A 24,774-nucleotide genomic window follows, 5' to 3' on the forward strand; every position below is an offset into this window, starting at 1 on the left:
ACTCCGGTTAATAACTCACTCCATTCGAAGTCGAGTTAAACAGGCGTGTATAGTCAGATATTGCCACCTGTTTCAGATCTGAGAACGTCCTTAATACATTATCCGTTAGTCCTTTGCGGAAGTATGTACGTGCAGACACTCGTTTTGTTCTGATTCTTTAAAATAAATTTTGCATTTTACGTCAATAAAGAGAACTCGATCACGTAAACTATATTAATTAATATAACGTGGGTGACGCTAATTTTGGTTATGCTTATGTTTAAATTTTAAACCTTACTTAGGATTTTAATTATAATTAGAATTTAAACTCGTGCTACTATAATTATAGTTCAACTTGTTAGCTACATATTACGCAAATTTTGTCTATGTTATGCAGTCATGAACTTTTTACCTTAATCTGTCCTCGTCTAACACTATTGCGATGGAGCTTCGTGCTATCGTATGTATATTCAGTGTGTTATTATCTGATTTCTTCCAATTAAAATGATCGAAGAAACAGGTACACTACCGTTAAACGGGCGTGCATAGTCAATAGACATTACCACGCCTTCTGGATCTAGGATTTTTCTCAATATCTTACCCGTTAGTATGTACTACTTACCCATGACACATGCACATACGTATAGACACATGTCACATTCTGATTTCTCAGCAGAAATATTGCATTTTGCATCAATAAAGAGGATAGGGTTAAGTGGACTATATTTAGTAAAAATTGGATGTTTATTTGAATGCATTTATTTCTAAATACAGTTAAAATATTGGAATCTAATTAACTTCCAATATTTTGTATATTGGATAGGTCTACATTTCGTCAGTTCAGAAACATACTTGATACACACACTTAAAAATTTATTTAGTGTCTATGATTTTGAATTTTCCAACAGTAAAGTAGAGTATTTGGGAGCAGCAGCAGGTAGATTTTCTTCACTTTTTCACTTCCTACAAATGAATCATAAGCAATATCAGTAGGGAAACTACACATGTACATAATTTCTCCTAATTTACTAATTACTTACAAGGTATTATGCACAGCTTTCAGCAACACATGCTTCGGCCCGCAGGCACCTTTGAAGTCGTCAGTATCGATACTCCATATCATAGCACCGCCAAGGTTCTTAGACTTAATATATTCGGCCTTCTCTCTGATAGACCTAAAAGTATGTTTCACAATGACTGTTTCATTCAGTCACAGACTTACATTCCATGTACTCACTCAGGATTGTCATAGCTAATCCATTGATGATGCTTATAAGCATAAGGTACGCGTTCCTTCTTAGTATGCACAATATTCCATCCACCTTCATGAATTTTCACACACATCTCGTTATACCCGATCGTTCCAGCTTCATCGGTGTAAGGTCCAGATTTTCCAGGGCCAGTAGTTGGGGCATACAAACCATGCTCGTCAGGGTTTTTCAAAGTAAAAGTGATACCGTAAAATGGTAGACCTACAATGATCTTCTCCCGTGGAGCACCATGGGATAGCCAATACTCAACGATCGCATTCTAAAGTAAAATTTTTTCATGTTACGATTAGATTTAATCCCAATATCAGTAAACTTAATCTCAATAAATAGTTCCTACATACTATGTTCAATGTTCTTTGGTAAGAGTCGTCCTTGGGTCCTGGGTACAGTGGAGAATTCATGCCTGTGTAATGATTCCAGTTACCATTGAAATCATAAGTCATGATGTTGATGAAGTCCAGGTACTTGGATATTTCAGGAATGTCGTAAGATTTCGGGGCAGAGTCAGAATCGGCACCCACTGCAGCGCTGAGGCTGTAGCCCTTGCTGGAGAACGCTTGCTTCAGTTCTTTCAATAGGAGTACGAAGTTCCTCTTGTCAGATTTGCGGCCACCGTTTTGACTAGGGTACTCCCAGTCGACATCGAGGCCTTCGAAATGATATTTTTCTAGGAAGGCGACTACGTTTCTCACGAATCGTTCACGTGTGGACTGATTGCTGACGACTTCGGAGAATTTCTTAGAACCTTCGCTGGCTCCACCGATGGACAAAACTGGCTTTACTCCGTTATGTCTCTTGATGAAGCTGGTAAACTGTGAGAGATCTTGCGCGTCGTCCAGCAACTTAACACTACCATCGGTATTGATGCCAACGAAACTGTAGAGCACGTGTGTGCACAAATTTGCTGGGATGTCGTGGATGGTATATTTGCCTTCCCCTTTGCGGTACTTCGCCCAGCTTTCATAATAGCAAACTATTTTTTCTGGATAATAAATTTTAAGTGAGTTGTTACTGTTTGCAAACTTGGAAGTATTGGATGTTTGAATGAGTTGAACTTACTTTCCGCAAGAGCGGCGGCGGTCATCGCCAGGAAGGCGAATAAAAAGAGAATTTTTGTATGCATCTGGAATTACGGTAATGTAAGTGTTTATGATTTATGATCTAACAGAATGAATTCGTATGTACTATTTCCATAGTTTGTTTATCTAGTATATATATATATATATCCTGAATACATTCTATTTTTTAAGATTAAGTACTATAAGGTGATAAAAAGCTACTAGACTCTGATAATACAAAGAGACAATTGCAAGAAATCTTTTAAGCTTTAAATAATCCAAAGTTGTATCTTACTAAATAGTTGTTATCATAGATAGTGATTGCACTTCGAACATTTTATTGCAAGAAAGGTGCACAGTTCTACTGCTTTCTCGAACATGATTATACTGTTATTTGCAATTATCTACATTTGTTAGTCAAACTTTATGCAAATTTTGTCTTTCAAATGACAGACTTCTTACCTTAGCTAATTATTGAATGACACTGTAATTGAGATTAACTCTCGATTGTATTTATACTCAGTGTCTCTTTAGTTAGTTTTCCATCTGTCATACTTATCAAAAAATTAAATAAACGACCACTAAAAACCACATATATACTGATTAAATATTGCCACGCCATCCTTATCTCAAATGTTCTTTAACGCGTTACCACGTGTCTTTTATAGATATGTATATGTACGTGCCAACACTTGCTACGTTTTGACTTCTCAGAATAAATTCCGCATTTTACGTCAGTAAAGGGAACGATATCCACTGAATTATATTAATTAATATATATAATGACAACTGTACACAGTACTAACGGGAACTTCTTAAAATATAAAAATAAAATTAGTTCTTCTTAATTAAATGAATAAATTATAGTCACATAATCGATATGATCAAGTTGTCTATATTTAATAAAAACTGGATGTTTATTTATATATTGATAAATACAATTAAAGAATTGGAACCTAAGTACAACGATTTTAAATCTTCCATCAGTAAGACAAAATACATGAGTGCTGTAGCAAGTAAATTTTCCTCGCTTTCTCATGTCCTACAAAAAAGTTGTAAACAATATCAGTAGAAGGACTATATATACGCATAATTTATTAATTACTTACAGAGCATCATGCACAGTATTCAACAGCACATTTTTCTGCCCGCAGGCGCCTTTGAAGTCATCAGTATCGATACTCCATATCATAGCACCACCAAGGTTCTTAGATTTGAGGTATGTGAGCTTCTCGCTAATGGATCTAAAACCATATTTCACAATGACTATTTCATTCCAACACAGACTTACATTCCGCATACTCACTGAGGATTGTCGTAGCTGACCCATTGGTTACCCTTATAAGCATAAGGTACACGCTGCCGCTTAACATACACAACAGTCCATGCACCTTCCTGAAGATTCACGCACATCTCATTATACCCAATCGTTCCAGCTTCATCGGTGTAAGGTCCAGATTTTCCAGGGCCAGTAGTTGGGGCATACAAACCATGCTCGTTAGAGTCTTTCAAGGTAAAAGTAATACCGTAAAATGGTAGACCTATAATGACCTTGTCCCTTGAAGCACCGTAAGAGAGCCAGTACTCAACACTTGCGTTCTAAAGTAAATGTTTCTATATTAGGATTAGACTCAATCTTAATATTTATTTTGAATCAACAGAGTCAAGGCAGGATCTTCTTTTTGTAACAAAAACGAGTGAAATACTTCCTACGTACTACATTCAATGTTCTCTGGTAAGAGTCGTCTTGGGATCCTGCGTACAGTGGAGAGTTCAAGCCTGTATAACCATTCTCGTTACCATTGTAGTCATAAGTCATAATATTGATGAAGTCCAGGTACTTAGATATGTCTGGAATATCGTAAGATTTCGGGGCAGAGTCAGAATCAGCTCCCACTGCAGCGCTGAGGCTGTAGCCCTTGCTGGAGAACGCTTGCTTCAGCTCTTCCAGCAGGAGCACGAAGTTGTTCTTGTCGGATTTGCGGCCACCGCGTTGAGCGGGTACTCCCAGTCGACATCAAGACCATCGAAATTGTATTTTTGTAGGAATGCAACTGCGTTCTTCACGAATTGTCTACGAGTGGAGGCATTGGTGACGACATCGGAGAACTTCTTGGAACCTTCGCTCCACCCACCGATGGACACAAGTGCTTTTACCCCTGTGCTTCCATGGACATGGCGGGTGAACTGAGAGAGATCTGATGCGTCGTCCAGCAATTTAATGCTACCATTGGTGTTGATACCAACGAAACTGTATATCACGTGAGTGCACAGGTTTGCTGGGATGTCGTTGATGGTGTACTTGCCGTCTCCATTGCGGTACTTCGCCCAACTCTCATAGTAGCAGATAATTTTCTCTGGATAACAAATATTAAGTGGGCTGTTACTGTTTGCAAAATTGGAGGATTGGATTTATGAATGAGTTGAACTTACTTTCCGCAAGCACAATGACGGTCATCGCCAGGAAGGCGAATAAGAACAGAATTTTCGTATACATCTGTAATTATTATTGTAACATAAGAGAAATATTATAATATAATATTTTGCTCTTTAAGTGTAAATACTTTAAGTTGATAGAAAATTACTACATAATCTGATGATAGTAAAAAATGATAATCGCAAAAAATCTCTTAATCTTTGGATAATGCAAAGTTGATGAAGTCTCACTAGATAATAGTTATCAAAGAGATACAGATCGCACTTCGTTCATATTATTACAAGAAAGGGACGGATATTCTACTTTGTTCTCTCGAATATAAAGATATAAGATTTGCGATTATCAAATACAATTAATTACCTTATACAAATTTTGTCTGTCAAGTGCAGATTTCTTACCTTAGCTAGTCTTTAATTAACACTGTCGTTGAGATCAACCCAATCGCATTTTTATACCCAACTCATCATTATTTGTTTATCCCACATTCATGCTTATCAAAAAATTATGTATACGACCCTGTAAATGCCGTGTGTACTCATTAAATATTGCTAAAAGATTCTTTTTACATGTACGTATATATACTTTACGTTTACTTTGACAACGAGAAACATTTCCTACATATTCCAAAATGTTTCAAAACACGACTTATAGAAACATTGTATTCACACTAAAACAACATAATTTGAGGAATGAATGTTGCCACACCGAATGGAAACAGGAAATCAGCCACATCATTTGTTGCTAGCAATAGAATAGGCCAACATACATGAGGTGATTTTACTGCGGTTTTGATCCGTGGCTGATCAAGTTTGTAGAGAAGACATCACGTTAACACCACACGTGTATAATGGATTTTTACAGTAAGGATTTCTCAATGGATTCCATGTGCTAAAACAATTGTATACCACAAAAAACTGGGAAACATTCGGTAACAAGCGGCGACTTTTTAGGCCACGTGAAATAGTAACAAAAAGTTCTTCGTCGTTGCCTTAGTATAGATACAGCTTACCAAAAAATACAATGTTTTCTCATTTTAGATAACAACAGGAAAGTGAATTGTAATTGCATGTACTTTTTTTTGACGGTCCTTAGCTCTTAATCTACAGTCTTTAAATCAGGGGCAGATTTTTGTGCAGTTCTCATTTTCTAATGTATAATAATTGTTTTGCGATCTTTTTAGGATATACCTAAATCCTTTAAAATTTTAAAATCCTTTGAAAGAATTTGTAAATTTAATTAAAAGAAAGAAAAGAATTTTAAAACAACTATTTATTAAAAATATTTATATAAATATACTATACATCACATAACTTAGCAACCAGGAACCTGGTCTCTATAATTACAAGCATTGATAGATGGGTCAAATGCAAGACCAGAGGGACATTTGAACGTGAACTGTTGATAACCGTCATTCGTAGCTTTACAATAATAAAACGTTGAACAGTCATTTAGATCGCGTATGTATCCTTCATGCGTGCAAACAGTTCCCGATGGAGGGGGTGGTGGCGGTGGTGGTGGTGGTGCTGCAGTTGGAGGTGGATTAGGATCAACAGGTGGATTAGTAGGATTGGGTGCAGGGGCTGGAGCTCCACCTCTCAAAACATCATTCAAGACGCTTAGAAGAGGGTACTTCTGACCACAGGTACCCTTAAAATCGTCAGTTTCCAGGCTCCACATCATAGCACCGCCCAAACCCATTGAGTTGACATAATTGGCCTTCTCTCGAATGGACCTGGAAGTCATAAATGTAGAACTACCTGTGTCCCTCTTTAAACCTCATGAAAACAATATTATATTACTATACTTACGTAACATCGTCGTATCCAACCCACTGATTGCCTTTGTACGCGTAGGGCGCTTTTTGCTGAGGGTCACGGACAACAGTCCAGCCCCCTTGCCGAAGGTTCAGACATATTTCATTGTAACCCAGGTTTCCAGCCTCTTGAGTATATTCTCCTGCAGCTCCCGGGCCAGTGGCTGGTGCGCCTAATCCATTGTTACCAGGATTCGCCAGCGTAAAGGATCTACCATAGGAGGGAACACCAAGGATGATCTTATTGGCTGCAGCGCCTTGAGAGAGCCAGTAGCGAACAGCCGAGTTCTAAAGAATGGACATTCTACGTTAAAACTCATACAGTACAGGTTCTGACATCAAAATTGGAATATTATTAAAACTAAAATCAGAGAATGAGATGGTATCGCTCCATTCCGAAGACCTCAAGAACGTCTCAGCCTATCAATCATAGTGACAGTGAGCAAAACTATGTATTAACTCAAAAGCAGCCACCACGACCAAGCGTCCAAGCAAGAACGAATTAGCTCTCGTCCTTTACCAGAATCAATAGGACGCGTACTGTGCTATGTACTATCTAAAATCTAAACAATTAGATCCGAATTTTTTCCTGATGAAATCTTTCTAGCTCTGTACAAACCAGAAGACTGCTTGATCGTCATGACTGTGAGGATTTTTGCTATTGGCTGAATTAATATGGGTTGGACGATACCAAATCCAACGAGACCCAGCCCGAATTAAAAAAATCAGGTAACAAAGTAAGAAACATAGAGAAACTTAGGTCTCTACTTATCACACGTACCGCGTTAAGCTTGGCTTGGTCACCCGACTCGCGGGAAGAAGAATACAGAGGAGCGTTGAGGCCAACAAAGTTATTCCAGGAACCATTGAAGTCATACGCCATAAGATTGATGAAGTCAACATACTGTGACAATTGTGAGATCAAGTAGGATTTGGAAGCCGAAGATTCAGCAGCGGCGACGGCTACACTCAGCAGGTACCCATTTCTGTTGAAAGCTTCCCTGAGTTCCTTCAACAAGGCTATATAGTTCTGCTTGTCGGATGGTTGACCACCGCGCTGATTAGGGTATTCCCAGTCAACGTCGAACCCGTCGAAGTTGTACTGTCTCAAGAAGTTGACTACGTTTTGGACGAACTGTGCTCGTGTGCCAGGGTTGCTGACAACTTGGGAAAACTTGGTGGATCCCTCATTCCAGCCGCCAACAGCCACCATAGCTTTGGTACCAGGACTCAATTGGCGGAGGCGGGTAAACTTTCCAAAACCATCCAATCCGTCTGATAAGTCAGCCCAACTGTCCAATGTATGGATACTTCCATCAGTGGAGATACCGATAAAGCTGTAAATCATGTGAGTGCAGAGACGAGGATCTATGTCGTTGATGTCGAACTTGCCGAGGCCAGGACGATAAACGGACCATCTACCATGGTAGCAGACGATCTTTTCTGTAAGTAGATTCCACATACATTTAATCTTTTTTGGTAGTGAGTAGCAATGTATGTATATAGAGACACTCATTGCCCATCTGAAACTACGTACTTCTCTTAAACTGCCAACCGCGCAACTCGCATTACTTAAACGTAGAGCTAATATGCAATAGTGCGTGGTCGGCTACTTGAGGGAGGAACCATATCACGCACTATCGCGTGCTGGGTAGCGAACAAGTTAACGGATTTATCATGCTGTGTATTTGTTATGTTGCATTGCATTGAGTTGATGCATCATAGGTTCAATACAATATAGGGGTGATTTTAGTTTTTATTATTAGTAGACTGCGGAAATTTATGTAAAATAACATTTTTGTAGCAATTTAATAGAAGCTTAAATTCAAAATATATATTATCGATAGATATAATAAGTGCGACTGTATTGAATCTTATATAATTTTAAAGATTTATTTTATATCTTTGTTATATTGGCATAAAAATTCGCAGGCCATTTAGTTATTAGCATTTAAAACTTCGGGCGAAAGGCGCCTAATATCTGGCAACTCGCCGATCACCACCTGCGTGAAGCAGAAGTTAGCAGACAAAAGTATAGTTCTCATTTGTAACATCTCAAAGTGTCAAAGGCTTGTTATCCGAATTCTTAAAAGTGACGAAAAAGTGAGAGATAATGGAGCTAATTATCGAAGACTGTTGTCATTAGTTATGTAATTATATGAACAATAATCTTGGTAAATGGAAAAGAACTTGTATGTAATAGATTAATCACCACCGTGGATAAAACATAGAAAAACTAGGAGTAACTCAGTTTCGTCACCATTATTAGTGATAACTAAATAGATACTTACTGTCAGCGATTACATTTGTGGCGGCAAGGGTCATTAATGCAGCCACTAAGACTGTTTTGAACATCTGAAAAAAATCGTATTTTAACCTTAATAAATATTGAATTATTTTGTATCAAATCTAAAAAAAAATTTGTATAGGCAATTAGAAATAAATTAATCAAACAACTGATGAAATATCTAATTAAGCAAGAGATTATTATGTAGATAACTAATTATAAATCTATTCAAACTCTTGGGAAAAAGACAAAACTAATTTTTTAACGATACTATTTTGCATTTTTTATGATAACATGATAAATTGCCATTATTTCCATAAATATCGATTTTTACCTTGGCTAATTTAACTCTGATGTTCACAATGGTTCTACGTTTGATACTACTCGAACGAGATCCATCAGATCGTATTTATATTCTCAAACATCGACGTGACCAAGTGTTTAAATTAATCATCTTTAATCAGTTCTTATCGTCTTTTGCATGTAAAAGGAATTTCGCCAAAATCTTACTTTTAAAAACACAGATGAAAGCACAAATTCGAACGAAACGTCTTAACACCTGATACAACAGAAGCATATGAATTTCGCGTAATTCTACTTTCGTCATAAATCACGTCATAAATTATGTTACAATGTTGTACTTTGACGCCAATGGCATTTGTTCTAATATGTTACTATGTAAAGGAACATCTCCGATTTTCGAAATAGAACCGAGCATCGTAATGTACTCGAAGGTACTATCTTTTTTGGGAACCGAATTTTCAATCTTCTATACAATAGGGTCAAAAGTTGGGAAATTTATGCAATACATAATTTGCAACATCCGTAATATTTATGAACTTAATTAAATTTACACATGCATATGAAAGTAAACAGAGTCTCAATTTGTCTCGTATATTAAATAATCTCTGTTATTCCAAGACAAGTGGATTTCTGAGTACTTGTTTACAGTCACAACACTCTTACACTCTTGAGCGATATGTACGGAAACATGTGGGTATTCCAATATGATTCATCTTTTGCATTTTTTAATTGAAGCAATGCAAATTGCAAACCGAAGAGTGATCGAAACACGTTACCTGTAAGAAACTAGAAAATAGAACTGCTTCCTCGTTTCCACAACCTCACGCGTTACAAGATTACAGGCGACTTGTTCTCCGATCTAGCTGATTATCTTTAGTCTAGTTATCGGACACAGCAAATAGCGATAATCGATACGTTGTTCCATGTGCTCGTCTATTCAATTTCCGCCTTTTCCCTTAATTGCAAAGGAAAGCCTTATCGTAGCTGCCCTTTCATTTCAATTTAATTCTTTCGTTATTTTCCGTAGGAGTAATCGGTGTTATCATTTCACACATCATCAACAAAAGATTTCCTTGTTTTCATTTCTGACTAATTTATTTGATTTCCCTGGTGGCTTTGGAATTGAGACCATGTTAATTTGTAGATAGTGGAGATATTACATGTGTAGTTAATAAACATTGCGAAAATTATTCATTTAAAAACTTAAGCAAAAAAAATGTTATGGTTTTTATCACGCATTTAGATAAACTTATGACAGAAAGACATGGTTATCCGAGTATACAAAATTTACACGAATTGGCGTTCGAAGTTATTTACGACTATTATATTTAAATACACGTGAAATAAGAACCTCTAAACTGTTCATAGATAAAGATATTTTTAATTTAAATTCTTGTTAAGTACTGAGGGTACATTTCAGTTCTTCAAAATCTGTTTTTGAGCTATGAGCTAAAAATATGGGATCACAATTACAAATATGAACAGGTGTTCTAATTACACAGTGATAAAGTAAACGAGGTTAATCCCTTCTTAAAAAGAAAAAAAGAATTCTTTTTTTCAGGCAACAATAGAATAATAGAAAAAATACCTAGAATATTGTTTTTTAAGGGACCAGTAATTAAATACAGATACACTTACAAACAGGATTTTATTTATACATATTGCATGTTTTATATAATATCTTAACAATATTAAAGTGAAATTTATTACATATGAAATTACAAAGTCAAATTTAGTACATATGTAACAAATCACAATCCAGAGAAGCAAACAGTTATCTAAGCTAATATACAACACAAATTTAAAATTTTCTATGCTTCTTCATTTGATTATTTCTTACTAAGGCTTGTTTCCGTATGTACCTCCAATAGTTTTTTGTATTTGGGTCTAAGTCAGATAATTTTGGTGGTTCAGTTGGAATATTCCACAACCATTCTGGATACTCAGAATCAGGTTTCAGTTTAATGTCTTCTCCTTCTTTATAAATGTTTGAACCACATACATAAGTTAACAATTTGTTGACATCCTTCTCAACAGGAATTTCTATTTTAACCTGTTTTCCAAATTTTTTTGCAGTACTTTTTTTTGGAACCACTGGATTTGTTATTAAAATTAATAAAAATATCGTTAATCAATTACTTTATTTCCTTATTGTACAAACATATCGCCTATTCACCGCAATAGTGACCTAACCCAAAAATAACGATTTTTGAAAAATGAAATATTATCGTGATTTTTTTAGAAACTATTTTTTCTACACCAATAATTTAAAAACAACAAAACTTGAAGTTGTGTCATTGTTGTGTAGTAAATGAGCGATATGTAGAATGTGATTGTGTCAGTTTTAAATAGCATACAACGCATCAAACATCGATTTCGATTATTTAGGCACTATATATTCCATTAGTTAATGGAACATTGTTTTGTTTTCAAAATTACTTAATAGATATCGAAAATGAATGGTTATAGGTGTTACAAATGCATCACGCGTAATCTAACCTATATGCATTTCGATGTAAAACACTATTCAAAGTTTACAGGATGATTCGGCCAAAAATATTTTTACCTGCATAGTTCTTTGTTTGTATCGCATACTGGACAGGTATAATAAAGCTTTCCTTAAATTGGAATAATCGTAAAGCAGAAAAAAGAGACATGGTATTTCACATAAACAAATCCTTAAATTTTAGAGTTAAATTCCCTAGCATTCGTTTAAACTTAATAAATTTGGCGCCATTGGAGAAGTATAACAGAACGCGGGAATTCCGAACGTTGACAACGATGGATCCAAACGCGCAATAACAAACAATAAGTCAGTTCTATATTTAACTTGATTACACGCGATCTAACAAGGTTCGTGATGTATCATAAACAGATCAGTGCTCACTAAATAAGAGTAATTAAACTTGCATACTTGTAGCATAATACACTCATTTTTTATTTATGTTTCGGTTATGTGATGCCAATAAGCAGCGATAAAGTGACTCGGGTAGGTTCGAGTTTTGTAGAATATTTTGTAAAATAGTGGATGGTCTAGGTAGCAAAAAAGTACCTACATAAATTAGGTTTTACTATTTAATATTGCAGACGAAAACAATAGCTTTTAGTATAAGAGGCATAACAGGAAAATCAACAGAGACTGAGACACATGTTCAGGAGAACAATCATTTCCTGACAATTGCACCTGCGTTGCCTATTTTACCTGGCGCACCGATACCGCCAAAACTATCGAAACGTTGTTACAATTCATTCAGGTATTGATAAAAAGCATACATTTAGGGGTAGTATATTATTATCATTATTTTGTAAGATTTATATGAACTCTTTATTTAGCCCAGCAGATTCTCCATTTAATATAGAACATGCCAAAACCAAGGGTTCATATACAGTCAAGTTACAGTGGGCAAGTGAAGGAAAAACTATTGTGGCAACAAGAACAGCTACAGAAAAAGAGAAAAGTCCTGATAGAATATGTCTTGATAGACGAGGTCTTACTACATTTCCATATATAGTTGAAGAACCAAGATTACGTTTGTTGTCTCTTCAACATAATCTTCTTACTAAAATAGAGGACTCTAATTTCGCTCAGTTAACAAAATTGGTATTTCTGGACTTGTATGATAATCAAATAGAAAAAATTTGTAGCTTTGCATTGTTAGAAAATTTGAGAGTATTGTTGATTGGAAAAAATAGAATAAAAAAGATTGAAGGTCTAAAGCAGCTTTCCAAGTTAGAAGTTTTAGATCTCCATGGAAATCAGATTTCACAGATATCTGACTTAAATAATCTTGGATCATTAAAAGTGCTTAACTTAGCTGGAAATAATATTAAAATAATAGGTTGTCAGGACTTCCAAGGTTTGACATCATTGAAAGAATTAAACCTCAGGCGTAATAAAATAAAAAAGCTCTTAGGTTTTGGTGATACATCACAATTACAGAAATTATATTTAAGTAATAATGACATTCAAAAGTAAGTATTTAATGAAGATATAGTTAAAGTAACTATTTACACATGAACATTTAATGTTATAGAATTGAAGATATAGGGAGCCTTGCGAAAGCACTACAACTCAGAGAAATAACAATTGATGGAAATCCTGTAACTTTGACTGGAGATTATGTCTCTTTCCTTGTTTCATACTTACCAAATTTGCAATTTTTATCCACTATGCCAATTACTGAACAAATTCGAAGAGCTGCTATAGCTTGGAGGACAACTAAAGAGCAAAGTAATTCCACTTTTTCAAATCTTAGCGCTCAAGTTTGCATGAACGTTCGACGAGAAGAAATTATATCAAATGCTAAAATAAACTGGGAGCTACTTAGCTGTCATTCTAAATTCTCTACAGATAACAATGGAAACAATGTTCGGAACAGTAATATTAGCATGGTGCAGGTTCAGAAATCAAATAAGTTTAATGCCTTGAAACCTAAAACTTTAGAAAAAGGAAAGTCAAAAGGTTTTGGAAGTCTGACATCCATAAATGAGAACGTAGAAGCAACAAAAATAAATATAAAGAAAAGAAGTAATTCTACCGATAATTTATTTCGTCTAAAAGATACATCGAAAGCATATCCACTAGAATTTAAACTTCCACCTATTTTAGGTTCTATTGTAGATAATTTGATTAATAATAAATTTGATGAGAAAGTAAATAAAAACAGTAAGGACGTTATTAAAGCAAAAATAAATAGTAATATTGATAGTACATCAAGCAGTGATTCAGAAAGCTTAGAAAGTCATGAAAACCTGAAGAGTTGTTCGAAATCTCAACTCTTAAGCTCCAATGACTATATTTCTCCTTATAATATTAACAAATTTATTTTAACAGAAACAGTTAGTCCTACAAATGTTTCTGCATCTATGTTAAAAACTGCTATTAATGATAATCAGGATAGTAAAAGTCCTACAGCTTTTAAATCCTTTGAAGCACTCACACATAATGACAAAGACTTAACAAAAATTCCACTGAATGAACTTCAAAATCAACATATTTTAAGTGAATGCCAATCAAAATCAAGTATTGGTTCCTCTGGATATGGTTCCTTAAGTTCTAAGGCTAATAGTGTGGATAGTTGTAAATCAATGTTAAGTGATTCCAGTACATCATCTGTTACCAAAACTGTATTGTTGAAGTATAAAAGTCCAGAGAAAGAGAAGAGTAGAATAAAGAGTGCTCAGGTAAAAAAAATAGTGTGCTATAGAAGTAACAGAGCAGCAACTGCTAGAGCTAAATATAGAGCATTGACACCACCGAGTCCACCTCCTCTGCAAAATCCACCAAAAGAACGAGAGCAAGGTATGAAGCAATAATATTTAAAATATCAATAAATGTATCGATATAATAATTTTAGTAATAATTTTTACCAGGAGGAGATTACTTAATAGAAATTATTGGTCGATGTTTAAATGTTTATGGTCAAGGTGCATTGCGTTTCATTGACCGTTCATGGGACTCCTCTAAAGCTCAAGATGTTAATGTAGTTAAATTTAATTATGTACAGTTTAATGATGCGGCCAAACTCTTTTGTAAAATAAAAAATAGATTTCCGAATATAGAACATTTTATGTTTAAAGAAACAAATATTAGTTACCTCGGACAACTTAATGCTTTAGCTGAAGTACAAGGGCTAACAAGTATTCATATAGATACCGGTAATCCAATTATATCAAAGGATTGGAAAGTGTATGCTATATTTCGTTTGGCCCATTGGGGACTTAAAGTCATTAATGGAAAAGAAGTAAATATTTTTTTAGTTGGGAATAACTTATCTATTTTCTCTTATTTATTAAAAATATGAATTCCATGTACAGATTACAGAGGAAGAGATTGAGCTGGCAAACAAAGAATATGCTGGTCTTGTTGATATTGTAATGTGTTCACTGCCAGAATCTTTGTTACAACCTTTATTACAAAGACTTCATTTAGAAAAGATGCAAAGACAAAATGGAGAACAAATTACTGCCAAAGAATTCTTACTTAATAGTGATCCTGCACTTCGAAGTGTTGTTGCTAAGGAGGCATTACAATGGAGAAAAGGAAGTATAACACAGGTCATAAAACCATTACTTAATTAAAATTGTTAATAGTAACTTGCTAACATGAAATATAATCCAAATTAGAATATCTTTTCATCAGTGAAGTTTTCTATTTAATTACAGGAAGATCTCATTTGGAGACACAGGGGGAAAGTGCATTTATTAAATCTGATCAATCTCACTATAGATGCAATACAAAAGTTGCAATTACTTGAAAATACATGGCCAAGCATTTTATCTGAAATAGTTCATAATACTTTAACAGATTTTTCTGAAATGGATGCATACATGAAATGCTGTAGCAAAACGCTTGAAAATGACAAATGATAAACCGGAATTGTGTTCGCTTATACAGTATATGATATCAATAATATTACTCTTGTTTAATCTAGGTCTTTCATCTAAGACTATCATTATAATATGTGTTGGATGAAACAACCCATTAGAATAACATAGATTTATATAAATTCGTGAGAATTTACAAAGTACACTCGTTCCTTAATACGTGTTCATATTTATTTCATTATCTTAATTCACAAAATGTAGAATATAATATAATTACATATTTGTTATCCAATTAACTTTAATACATTTAAAGTAACTCGAATAACAAATTAAAAGCGATATACCCAAATTTCTATACAAATATTACACGATATTGTGCAAGACGTAAGTTTATCGTGATGTTAATAGAAAATAATGTATTTTAAATATATGCGATGAATTAGCAGCCTTCTAATTTCAGAATGATATATTACTATCATATAAAGACGATGTATAGCTAAAAAAAGAATCAGTCCATACAAAGATTAATACAATTTATATATTCCATAGAAAGTATAGAATTATATGTACATGTACAATAATAAAATGCAATAGCGTTCCATATCATTTCGTGCCAATGATAGATTCTACACTAAAAGAAATCGTCGACTTCTTCTCTAGGCAAGGTCCACTTTTAGCAGCAGAGATATTGTCGAAGTCAGTCATGGTTGAAGAAAAATTATCCAGGTTCTTTTTTGTCCTGTGGGGCTCTGCAACGTGTTCAAACCATGGGAGTGTAGAATATGTAGCGGGAAAAGACGGTAACTTCTTTGGATTTTCAGAATTTCGCGGATACTCTTGATTATACGATAAGTCATTCAATAGCGGGGGGTCTGCGGTAACTGAAAGAAGAGAATTATTTCAATTCATGGAAGTATTAATTTGTCTGTCTAAATTGTGTTTCAGAAAATATTGGAGCATATGTGTGAAACTAAAACTTTCTTTGCTAGTAGTACAGTGTTAAATATAATCTGTACAGTAACAAACTAAAATCTTGTATACATTAACGACAGCTGTCGCCACGTTGGCGTTACTTTTTACGATTTCTCGTAAACCTATACTGAAAGGTAGTCTATCAACGAAACTACCTATCCGTAAATCCAGAGAAACAAACGGAACACTTTAGAGTTTAAATAAGAATTTTTGCAAGTGGTTATATAGTTCCATTAAGCTTACGAAGTGCAATTGGATTTTCTTCACTAGCCTATCTGTTAGCAAATTTAGTTAACACTTTATGGTATTATAATGCAGATACTAACATGCTCTAGGTAAACCATGGAGAGTCTTCAACCCATAGAATCCTTGTGTCACACTTATACTGGTTTGTGTGAAATGCAGTTGATGACGTTGAAACGAATTCTTCGTTCTTCGACAGGGAGGACTCTGATCCGTTTTAAGTAAATAAGGAGAACTGGCTGTGTCCACCGGTGTGTGACAGACCGCGGACAGACTATTGTCTCCGAAGAAGTTGCCCTGAGCCTGTTGTTGTCTTCTGAGCGCAACTTGCGCTGCCATTACACGTTGTCTTTCGACTACAAGCAAACAGCAAGGGCAACGGCAATCTTTCCACGCGCACGATCTCTTGTGACCTTTTAAACCAGAAATCACACCATGGTTCCTGCATCTTGCGCACTTAGGACTCCTTAAACGTTGCTCAATACCTTGGTTCACTTGATTCGAATTGCCATTATCGGTTTTCATTTTGAGAATGTCCAGAAGGTGTACTGTCTTTTTGTAAATTATTTGATCACCTCAAAGTTGATTTCGTATACTTTTATCCTAAATAATTTGATTTTACTGAACTACAGAAGCGATTGTAGGAACATGTGTTATATAGAATATCGTGAGAAAACATTTCGTAATTTATTACACGTGAAAACGAGCACTTCACGATGAACTATCAGTTCGTCAACTCCTTTAAGTCCAGCACTCTTCAAATGATTCTTCCTCAGCTTCCGACGAGATTCTACTCGAAGGAACAGATCGGTAAGCACTGATGAATGAGTTACACATTTGAAGGAATCTTTTTCCTCCAACGAAGGAGGTGTCTCCTCATCTCCACCTACCAATTCAAAATGTATTTTTAGAGAAGGAATACGTTGGGATTGGTTCGAAACGTCAGGAAACTCCGCCACTTTAGTAGACCAAGAGCCAATCGAGACGGACTTACGTCTCGCTCTTCCTGTTACCATCGGCTTGTATCATCTCGAGAAAAAGCCGAAGATCTTCGTTAAACGAACGACTTCTTTGATTACGGACACCCGTGACGGAATCGTATCGATCTTGCAAGAGCAGATCCTTCAGTCGAGGTGCATACACACAGAGGGTTGTTTCACGCGAAACTTGAAGATTTATTGAGCTTGACTTCTCACGAGTGACTGAAGTACCCTCAGAGTTGTATCAGCAGAAACTAAGAACAAACCACGTATTATTTACTTTGCAAATTGAGATATACTACTTTTGAATTTCTTGAAGAAGCTTTATATCGCTTTGAAAGTTAAAAGGTCGTTCATATTATATTAAAAATTCTGATTTTTATAATGGTAGTTCAATATGGATTGGAAAACAAAATTACTTTATTTAAAAAATGCAAATGATTTTAACTTGAATAGCGACCGCACTTTCTTGCTCACCTGTATAATCAAATACCAATTTTAAAGGAAGGAAAATAATTTGGTATAGATGATATGTCAGTGACTGAATTTTCTTCTGAAGTAACATAAACTCGCACGACGCTTCCGTTTCGTTTGAGTACAATATAGAGTTTTACTCAAAACAAGGGTAGAACATATAACGCTCAGGGCGGTTAAGGCACTTAAGTGCTGGCTTTCCTGAAAGAACACTCATACGTTAGGAAAACATACTCGAAACTAATATTAACTGTGCGTTGGCAACATCCGAGAGGATCGTATTAACGAGCTCTTAGAGCAAGATCACAGAAAGAATGCCATGTGGCCGCAGCTGGCGGTGAGCACCGTTGTTAGTTGAACGAGATTCTCTCTTTCTCTTCTATTTTCGCGGTATGTGATAGGGGACGGAAAAAAGCAAAGGATTGCACTGTCTGTCGCTTTTCTTGACACCTTCGATGGCGCATGATAAGTACATCAATTCAAGGATCACACTTTAGTGCATTTCCTTTTCTGATCTTCGTTATTGATATTGTTTAAAAAAATTGGCCAACTTTGACTGACGATAGTTCTGCGAAAAGTCGTCGTAGGATCATGATCTTCTTTTTAGATTAAAGCTTGAAATCTTTACTTTAAAGCACTATGTTTTAATTTTAGGTTTATGCACCTCTGCCACTGTAATCCTTGAAATGTGAGGACATGTTTGCCATATTAAAAATTGCAAAGTTTGGCGATGTGCATAGATTTGCGAAAATTTTTTTCGGGGATATCGTTTGCAGTGGCATAAAGATCAAACCTTCCCCTTTAATTTAAAAAAAAGATCAGGTCGCTGCGATTTTTTTTCGCAAAGTTACAGTACTTTAAAGAAACCCTTGCATTTTGCAGCACTACTTCGGGTAGTGCCAATATATGACAAAAATGCAAGGTGCTTCTTTAAGGTGCTGTAACTTTGAGAAAAAAAATCGTAGCGACCTGATCTTTTTTTTTAAATTAAAGGACAAGGATTGAACTTTACGCTTCTGGAAATGACATCTCTCCAAAAAATTGTATGAGGTTTGTGCACTCCGTCAAATTTTGCAATTTTCAATGTGATAAACATGTCCTCAGATTTAAAGAATTACAGTGGTAGGGGTGCATTAAACCTTCAAATCGAGATACAGTATCTTGAAGTCAAGACTTCAAGCCTTAATTTAAAAGAAAAATCATGATTCTATGATGATTATTCATAGAGTTATCGCCAATCAAAGTTGGCCAATTTTTGCCCAAAAGTTTTCTATGCCATAGGTTTTTTAAGCAGTACATGCACGTGTATCATTTTAATGTTTCGGTGATTATGTCATAAATCAAAGGCAGCATTTGCATGTTGTAAAGTTGATAGTAAGCTCTCTTCATCGTATTTCATATTTTCCATGTCTCAATCGTTGCAGGCAGGATTCTTGTTCCCGTTAGTGACGACAGCGTGTTGTGAACGACTTTGTTCTTGAACGACGAAAGAAGAAATGATCGGACAAGTTTAAATTTACATCCGGTCGGTAGGCACGCGTGAAACGCACCGAGGAATTCGCTCTAATGAGCGTGGAACGAAGGGGTGTCGTTTCAGACGTTCCTTCCCCCCTTTTTGCCCCATCGACACAGACAGCTTTGCTCCTGAGGGTGTTGTCACTGCGGCAAATATGTTGACAGGTCATTCAACATCTTTCTGCCGTTAGACAGCCACGAATCCGTTGAAGACTCATGACTGAAGCGATGTTGCACCTCAGAATATCCGTGGCTAAGATTGGGCCCTCTTTGAGCCCCACTTTTCTCTCTTTGTAAAAATGCGTCTGTTTCTAACAGAGAACTGGATTACAAGGAATATTAATAAACACTTATTCTATTAGTGTTTAAGGGTGCAATCATCCCTACTTGTTTTTCAGAGTTAAATCTATGAAAAATGCTCGTGGAAAACATTATCCATGTATTAAAAACGCGATGATTTTCTAAGAACCAAGGCCGAGTATCAAAAGTAGGCAGCGTCTTCGACACGTTACTGACAGTTGCAAATCGATAGCACTTTGCATTTGTTCGCGACCGAAAAACTTCCCTTCTTGCGGCATGGTCATCTGAAAATCGTGGTGCATGAAAATTAACGAAAAAGTCCGTTTGACAGTCTCTCGAGAAGCCTTGAAACACGTTGAAATGGTCTCGACGTTTCAAACGTGTTATATAATTTGAAATTCGAACAATAGATCAAACAAGCACGTCGAACTAACCCTAAGAAGTTTAAACATAAAATGTCTGGAAAATATTTTACGATCTCATTCGGAAAATACTACAAAATCTTAACTACTCGCTACAGGTGTATTAAAACAACCACTGAAGAAATATAATTGTGAATACATAGGGAAGGTGCTTGAATATCTTCAACTCTTCTCTTCTTTTACATACGTATTAATATTTTCACTTCTCTGATGCAGCTATAAGGCTGGTTAACAACCAGTGGTCGAATGCATTGCGATGCCCCACTGTACAGGCAATTTTGCTTGGTACTTGGGCAAATTTATCGCGGGTTTCACAGGAATGTTCTTCTTGTACATGATATTCTTAAAAGAAAAGTAAGTGTCGTCCAATACTTATACATAATACACATCAAAGAATGCAGAATCTATCAAGAATAAAATATATGTGTTGCAGAGAATACACTTGCCTCTGCAAAGCAAGGATGAGGGAGGAACTGCGCCGCAAAGGGGAAGAGTGAGTCACGTTGGTCATACGTACGAGATATTTGCGAGGATCTGTTCTTCTACTATATACATTGCAAAATGATATGAAACACAATTCATGACTGATTCCTTACAGAATGTTACGTATCGTATGACCAGCAATATCGTGTGCATGGCATAATTGAAAGTTCTAATACTTAGTACTAATTCTTGTACTTTAGCCGACCAGGCAGATGTGGATGCAAGGAAGGGTAAGGCACTGACAATAATATTCTTTCGAAACGTATCCACAAATAAATTAAATACGATTTTTATGGTCGTTCCACATAGAATGGAGACCAAGGTCTATGCTTGCGGTTGTAGAAAGCGTGTGGACATGTAAGTGTAGATCTTTACAGAGATCGTTGTACCTGTCAAGAGATATAGAGTATTGACAAATTAATGTTTGTAGGGTATACGAGGATGCGGGAATGGTTTCACGAAAACGATCCAGCGATCTTGTCGGAAACTGTACTTGCGCTAGGGAAAGGTCTTCCTAAAATTGACAATGGTAATTTTGACTTCTCCAGCGAATCGCTGTAAGTCTTAACATCGTGGATCTATCTAATCATATAACAGATCAATGATTCTGTGGTCGTTTCGATTCCAGATATATCATCTGTAAATTGTATGTGTTACGTATCATTACTTAATCGAAAGACGAAGGTGAGGGACATTGATGAAGAGTATTTATTCTTTATTATAAAATAATTTTTAATGGTGGAAATTCCTGAATTAGTTTACAGAATCAATGACAAGCGTACGAAAAAAACAATCGGGTAGACATTGCCTTTTTCGCCATTGTAGCGGGATCGTGTGTGCTGAGAAGCTTATGAAGAAACGACGGAACAAGCAACATTCCGTTCATTTGCGCGTTTCTCCTGACGTTGTTTCTGATAATTGGAAAATGTCCAACAAAAACAGCGATATTGTATCACCTGACGATACGCGAATATGCAAAGGAATTTTAAACGAAACTGAATGTAAAGACTGTAGCAAATTTAGTACGACCACCCAACCTGCCGAAGAAGAAGTAAATGTAGAAGGTAATTTAGAGACATTAAATTCACGAAGGAAGAAATATTTCCTAAGCTATATGTTGATGAAATAGGTCCAAGAAAAAGATTCTCTAAAGACTATCGTGATGTACGAATTACAAATATTAAATTATATGAGACACCTCAAAGTACTACGGAAGGGTACACTTTTAAAAATGATTGGAATAATAATGAGAAACATTCATCTAAAAGCATACCTAAGAAACACAGGAAGAATAGTTTGAGTGAAATTAATAAAGCTTTTTCTAACGAAAAATTAAATGTAGATATATATCAGTGTGCCTTAGGAGCAAACAAAAGGAGATCTTTAAGTGATACCAGTTTCAATAAGGCGATTATCACAGAAGAATGCATGGATTCCATTCTGTATCGTGAATTACGGCAAAAATACTTATCTAAGATTGAAAAAGGATTAGCAATGAATCACAAAAAAATGGAATCGATAGAGAATTCTAAGTCAAATACGGAAAAGACAAGAAATAAATGTCTTGTCGATAATAAAGTTACAGAAGACTTTTTAAGTAATGAACGAGAACTGTCTGTAAAACAAAAACAAACGTGTAATGTCAAGTCTTTGACCGATAAGTATCAATCGACTTTTAGATTGCAGAAGTATTTCGATTCAACGTGTCCTAGTGTATATAAGAATACAACGAATTATAGAAAGCAATCCAAATTTCCTTGCTCTTGTGACACCAAGTTAGTTACGTAACTTTCTGAGATGGATACTATATTCTATTGCAATTTCTTATTTAAAAAAGACACTGTTTTTTTTCAGAGCACCTAATCGTAGCAATTTACAATGGTGGAATACTAAAAAAGAATTTCCATCAAAATCCAATTCACGTTCCTCGCAATTGCAACGCAGAATGCCTTCCCTAAATCCACAATCGCAGAAAAGCATTTGTTCATGCGACAATTTAAGATTAAAAGAGAATATGGATCGTAAAATCCCCCTGACTCACGAGACTCGCTGCGCAAAACATAAACCGCAGGTCGCACAGTACAAGGAAAAACCGACTTTGGTCCTCTATAGAAATAAAAAATCTGGTAGATACAGGGATCTCAAAAACTCGAAAAGTGGTGGGAACTCATCGTATTCGGCTTATAGTTCGTCAACTATTTCTACAGAATTCACCGAAAACTCTTCTCTCAATAATCGAACTGCATGTGGGTATCAGTCTCACAAATCGTCTCGCTACCCAATAACATCGAACAACCAGTATATGTATAGCAAATATAACACAAGAACTCGTAATTCTATGTTGTCATCATCGTCGAGTTTATCTTCGTCCAAACGGCATCATTCTTGGATGTTGTTATCGCAAGACTCTGTATATCACAAGCGAGAACCAGTTTCTTCTTCTTCTTGCACGAATATTCATAAATGGAACAGAAGATACCGGAGAAACGGAGGAAGAACGAGCACCTATCCCTCTTCGACTTCTTCATCCTCATCGATGTCTGTTTCAACATACAGAGAAGAGCGTGAGTTGGAAGTAAGCAATACTGACCAGACAGCTTACAGTGCAGTGAAGAGAGACAATAAAATATTTAGCGAAGAAGCAAGCAGTGTTAGAGAACCAAGGAAGAATCAGAAATGGTGGGGGATGTCGAAATTTCATCCACAGCAGAAGAAGAAAACGATATACACAGATGAACGTCATGTTAGGTGGGATATCAAACACATTTATTAATAGCGATTACAAAGGGAACTCGTGATTTTGAGGATAACGTAGATAGAAAGTACATAAAGTGTGCCATTTAATTATGAGGTTTAAGGTAAGGGGTGTATATCGTGCTGGAAGTATCCATGCATCGTTTAAAGTCGAGAAAGGAACAAATTGGAACATTAGTAAGGAACGATGTAACCAGCGGTGGCTGAAACGATTCTTTCACAGGCATCGATAAACACGGAATCCAGGCGTGAACGGTTAAATCGCAAATTTAACGCGTTACGATGAAACGCGAGGAACAACAGTAACGAGTACGCGTAATTGGCAGGTACCGAGTTAGCGGCGAGAACTCCGCGAATAAATTGGATGTGGTGCAGGAGTGACGCGTCCCCTCGTTCGGTTGGACGCCGTTGGAAAATCTGAAACTCGATTAATACGTGTCGTGTCCGTAGGTGAAGTGTCTATAAGTAGACTCTTCCACGGACGCCGAGCCGTCAGTCATATTCATATATTATATTCTGACCCGACTGGACGAAAGCTTCCTTTACGCTAACGAGATATCCGCAACGGTTAACGCTACCCATACATCACGCGATACCACGGTATACATCTTCGACGAAAATTTTCAGCTACAATTCGGTCAGCGAAAAAGAGGAATGATGACCGTTTCGAATGGGCTCTTTGGCTTGAGCTCGTAGACGTGAACACGGAGCTACGATTTTTTCTACTTGATAAATGATATTTTACTGTTTGATAACGGTGTATCTACTTGATATGTGTATATATTATGATATACTGGTTTTTTCTGTTCTTCAGTATTTTATGAAAATCAAATAAACGTTTCTATACTAATTGTCAGTATGTTGGGCCTCTAGAAAAAGAGATTTAAATTCAGATTTGATTTAATGAGAAACAGATTGTAAATTTAGAAAAATGATAGGAATCTTAACATTTGAAATTGATAACGTGATGGACACGTTGGTCGACGCGACGGTTTTCGTTTTCATAAAGACTTAATCTGCTCGAGAATCTCTTTGAATGGTAGGCTTTGTGAGGGAAACGTCGCAGCTGCATCATCCCTTCGCCTCCGCATTTTGCACGCATTCCGATGAAATAAAACAAGAACAGTAAGTGTGCCGACTTGAACTGAGAAGAAAT

The 24,774-nt window shown here is 36.0% G+C and overlaps 5 protein-coding genes and 1 pseudogene across 5 annotated transcripts; 1 reads left to right on the forward strand and 5 right to left on the reverse strand.

The window, feature by feature from the left end:
* Positions 1 to 899: 899 nt before the first annotated feature.
* On the reverse strand, positions 900 to 2,930 carry LOC143179654 (chitinase-3-like protein 1). Its single transcript, XM_076378967.1, has 10 exons — positions 2,864 to 2,930; positions 2,771 to 2,775; positions 2,643 to 2,712; positions 2,510 to 2,598; positions 2,417 to 2,434; positions 2,274 to 2,373; positions 1,592 to 2,232; positions 1,217 to 1,509; positions 1,020 to 1,154; positions 900 to 942 (listed from the first exon to the last, which is right to left on the reverse strand). The coding sequence occupies exons 1-10, from the start codon at positions 2,928 to 2,930 to the stop codon at positions 936 to 938; spliced, it is 1,425 nt and encodes a 474-aa protein (XP_076235082.1). The 3' UTR covers positions 900 to 935.
* Positions 2,931 to 2,937: 7 nt separating this feature from the next.
* Positions 2,938 to 5,212, reverse strand: LOC143179655 (chitinase-3-like protein 1; annotated as a pseudogene).
* Positions 5,213 to 6,056: 844 nt separating this feature from the next.
* On the reverse strand, positions 6,057 to 8,237 carry LOC143179656 (chitinase-3-like protein 1). Its single transcript, XM_076378969.1, has 4 exons — positions 8,219 to 8,237; positions 7,340 to 8,142; positions 6,554 to 6,846; positions 6,057 to 6,477 (listed from the first exon to the last, which is right to left on the reverse strand). Exons 1-4 carry the CDS (start codon positions 8,235 to 8,237, stop codon positions 6,057 to 6,059), a joined length of 1,536 nt encoding a protein of 511 aa, XP_076235084.1.
* Positions 8,238 to 10,777: 2,540 nt separating this feature from the next.
* Mrpl54 (mitochondrial ribosomal protein L54) lies at positions 10,778 to 11,846 on the reverse strand. Its single transcript, XM_076378578.1, has 2 exons — positions 11,715 to 11,846; positions 10,778 to 11,242 (listed from the first exon to the last, which is right to left on the reverse strand). The coding sequence occupies exons 1-2, from the start codon at positions 11,803 to 11,805 to the stop codon at positions 10,950 to 10,952; spliced, it is 384 nt and encodes a 127-aa protein (XP_076234693.1). The 5' UTR covers positions 11,806 to 11,846; the 3' UTR covers positions 10,778 to 10,949.
* A 201-nt stretch (positions 11,847 to 12,047) lies between these two features.
* Positions 12,048 to 15,688, forward strand: LOC143178704 (uncharacterized). Its single transcript, XM_076377489.1, has 7 exons — positions 12,048 to 12,137; positions 12,236 to 12,402; positions 12,482 to 13,120; positions 13,183 to 14,450; positions 14,522 to 14,892; positions 14,966 to 15,205; positions 15,314 to 15,688. The coding sequence occupies exons 1-7, from the start codon at positions 12,108 to 12,110 to the stop codon at positions 15,515 to 15,517; spliced, it is 2,919 nt and encodes a 972-aa protein (XP_076233604.1). The 5' UTR covers positions 12,048 to 12,107; the 3' UTR covers positions 15,518 to 15,688.
* Positions 15,689 to 15,839: 151 nt separating this feature from the next.
* On the reverse strand, positions 15,840 to 17,812 carry LOC143179192 (doublesex- and mab-3-related transcription factor 1). The gene is made up of 3 exons (XM_076378298.1): positions 17,685 to 17,812; positions 16,774 to 17,576; positions 15,840 to 16,356 (listed from the first exon to the last, which is right to left on the reverse strand). Exons 2-3 carry the CDS (start codon positions 17,213 to 17,215, stop codon positions 16,079 to 16,081), a joined length of 720 nt encoding a protein of 239 aa, XP_076234413.1. The 5' UTR covers positions 17,216 to 17,576; positions 17,685 to 17,812; the 3' UTR covers positions 15,840 to 16,078.
* Between the last annotated feature and the right edge of the window lie 6,962 nt (positions 17,813 to 24,774).

The sequence above is a fragment of the Calliopsis andreniformis genome, chromosome 5 (assembly GCF_051401765.1).
Source record: "Calliopsis andreniformis isolate RMS-2024a chromosome 5, iyCalAndr_principal, whole genome shotgun sequence".
NCBI lineage: Eukaryota > Metazoa > Arthropoda > Insecta > Hymenoptera > Andrenidae > Calliopsis > Calliopsis andreniformis.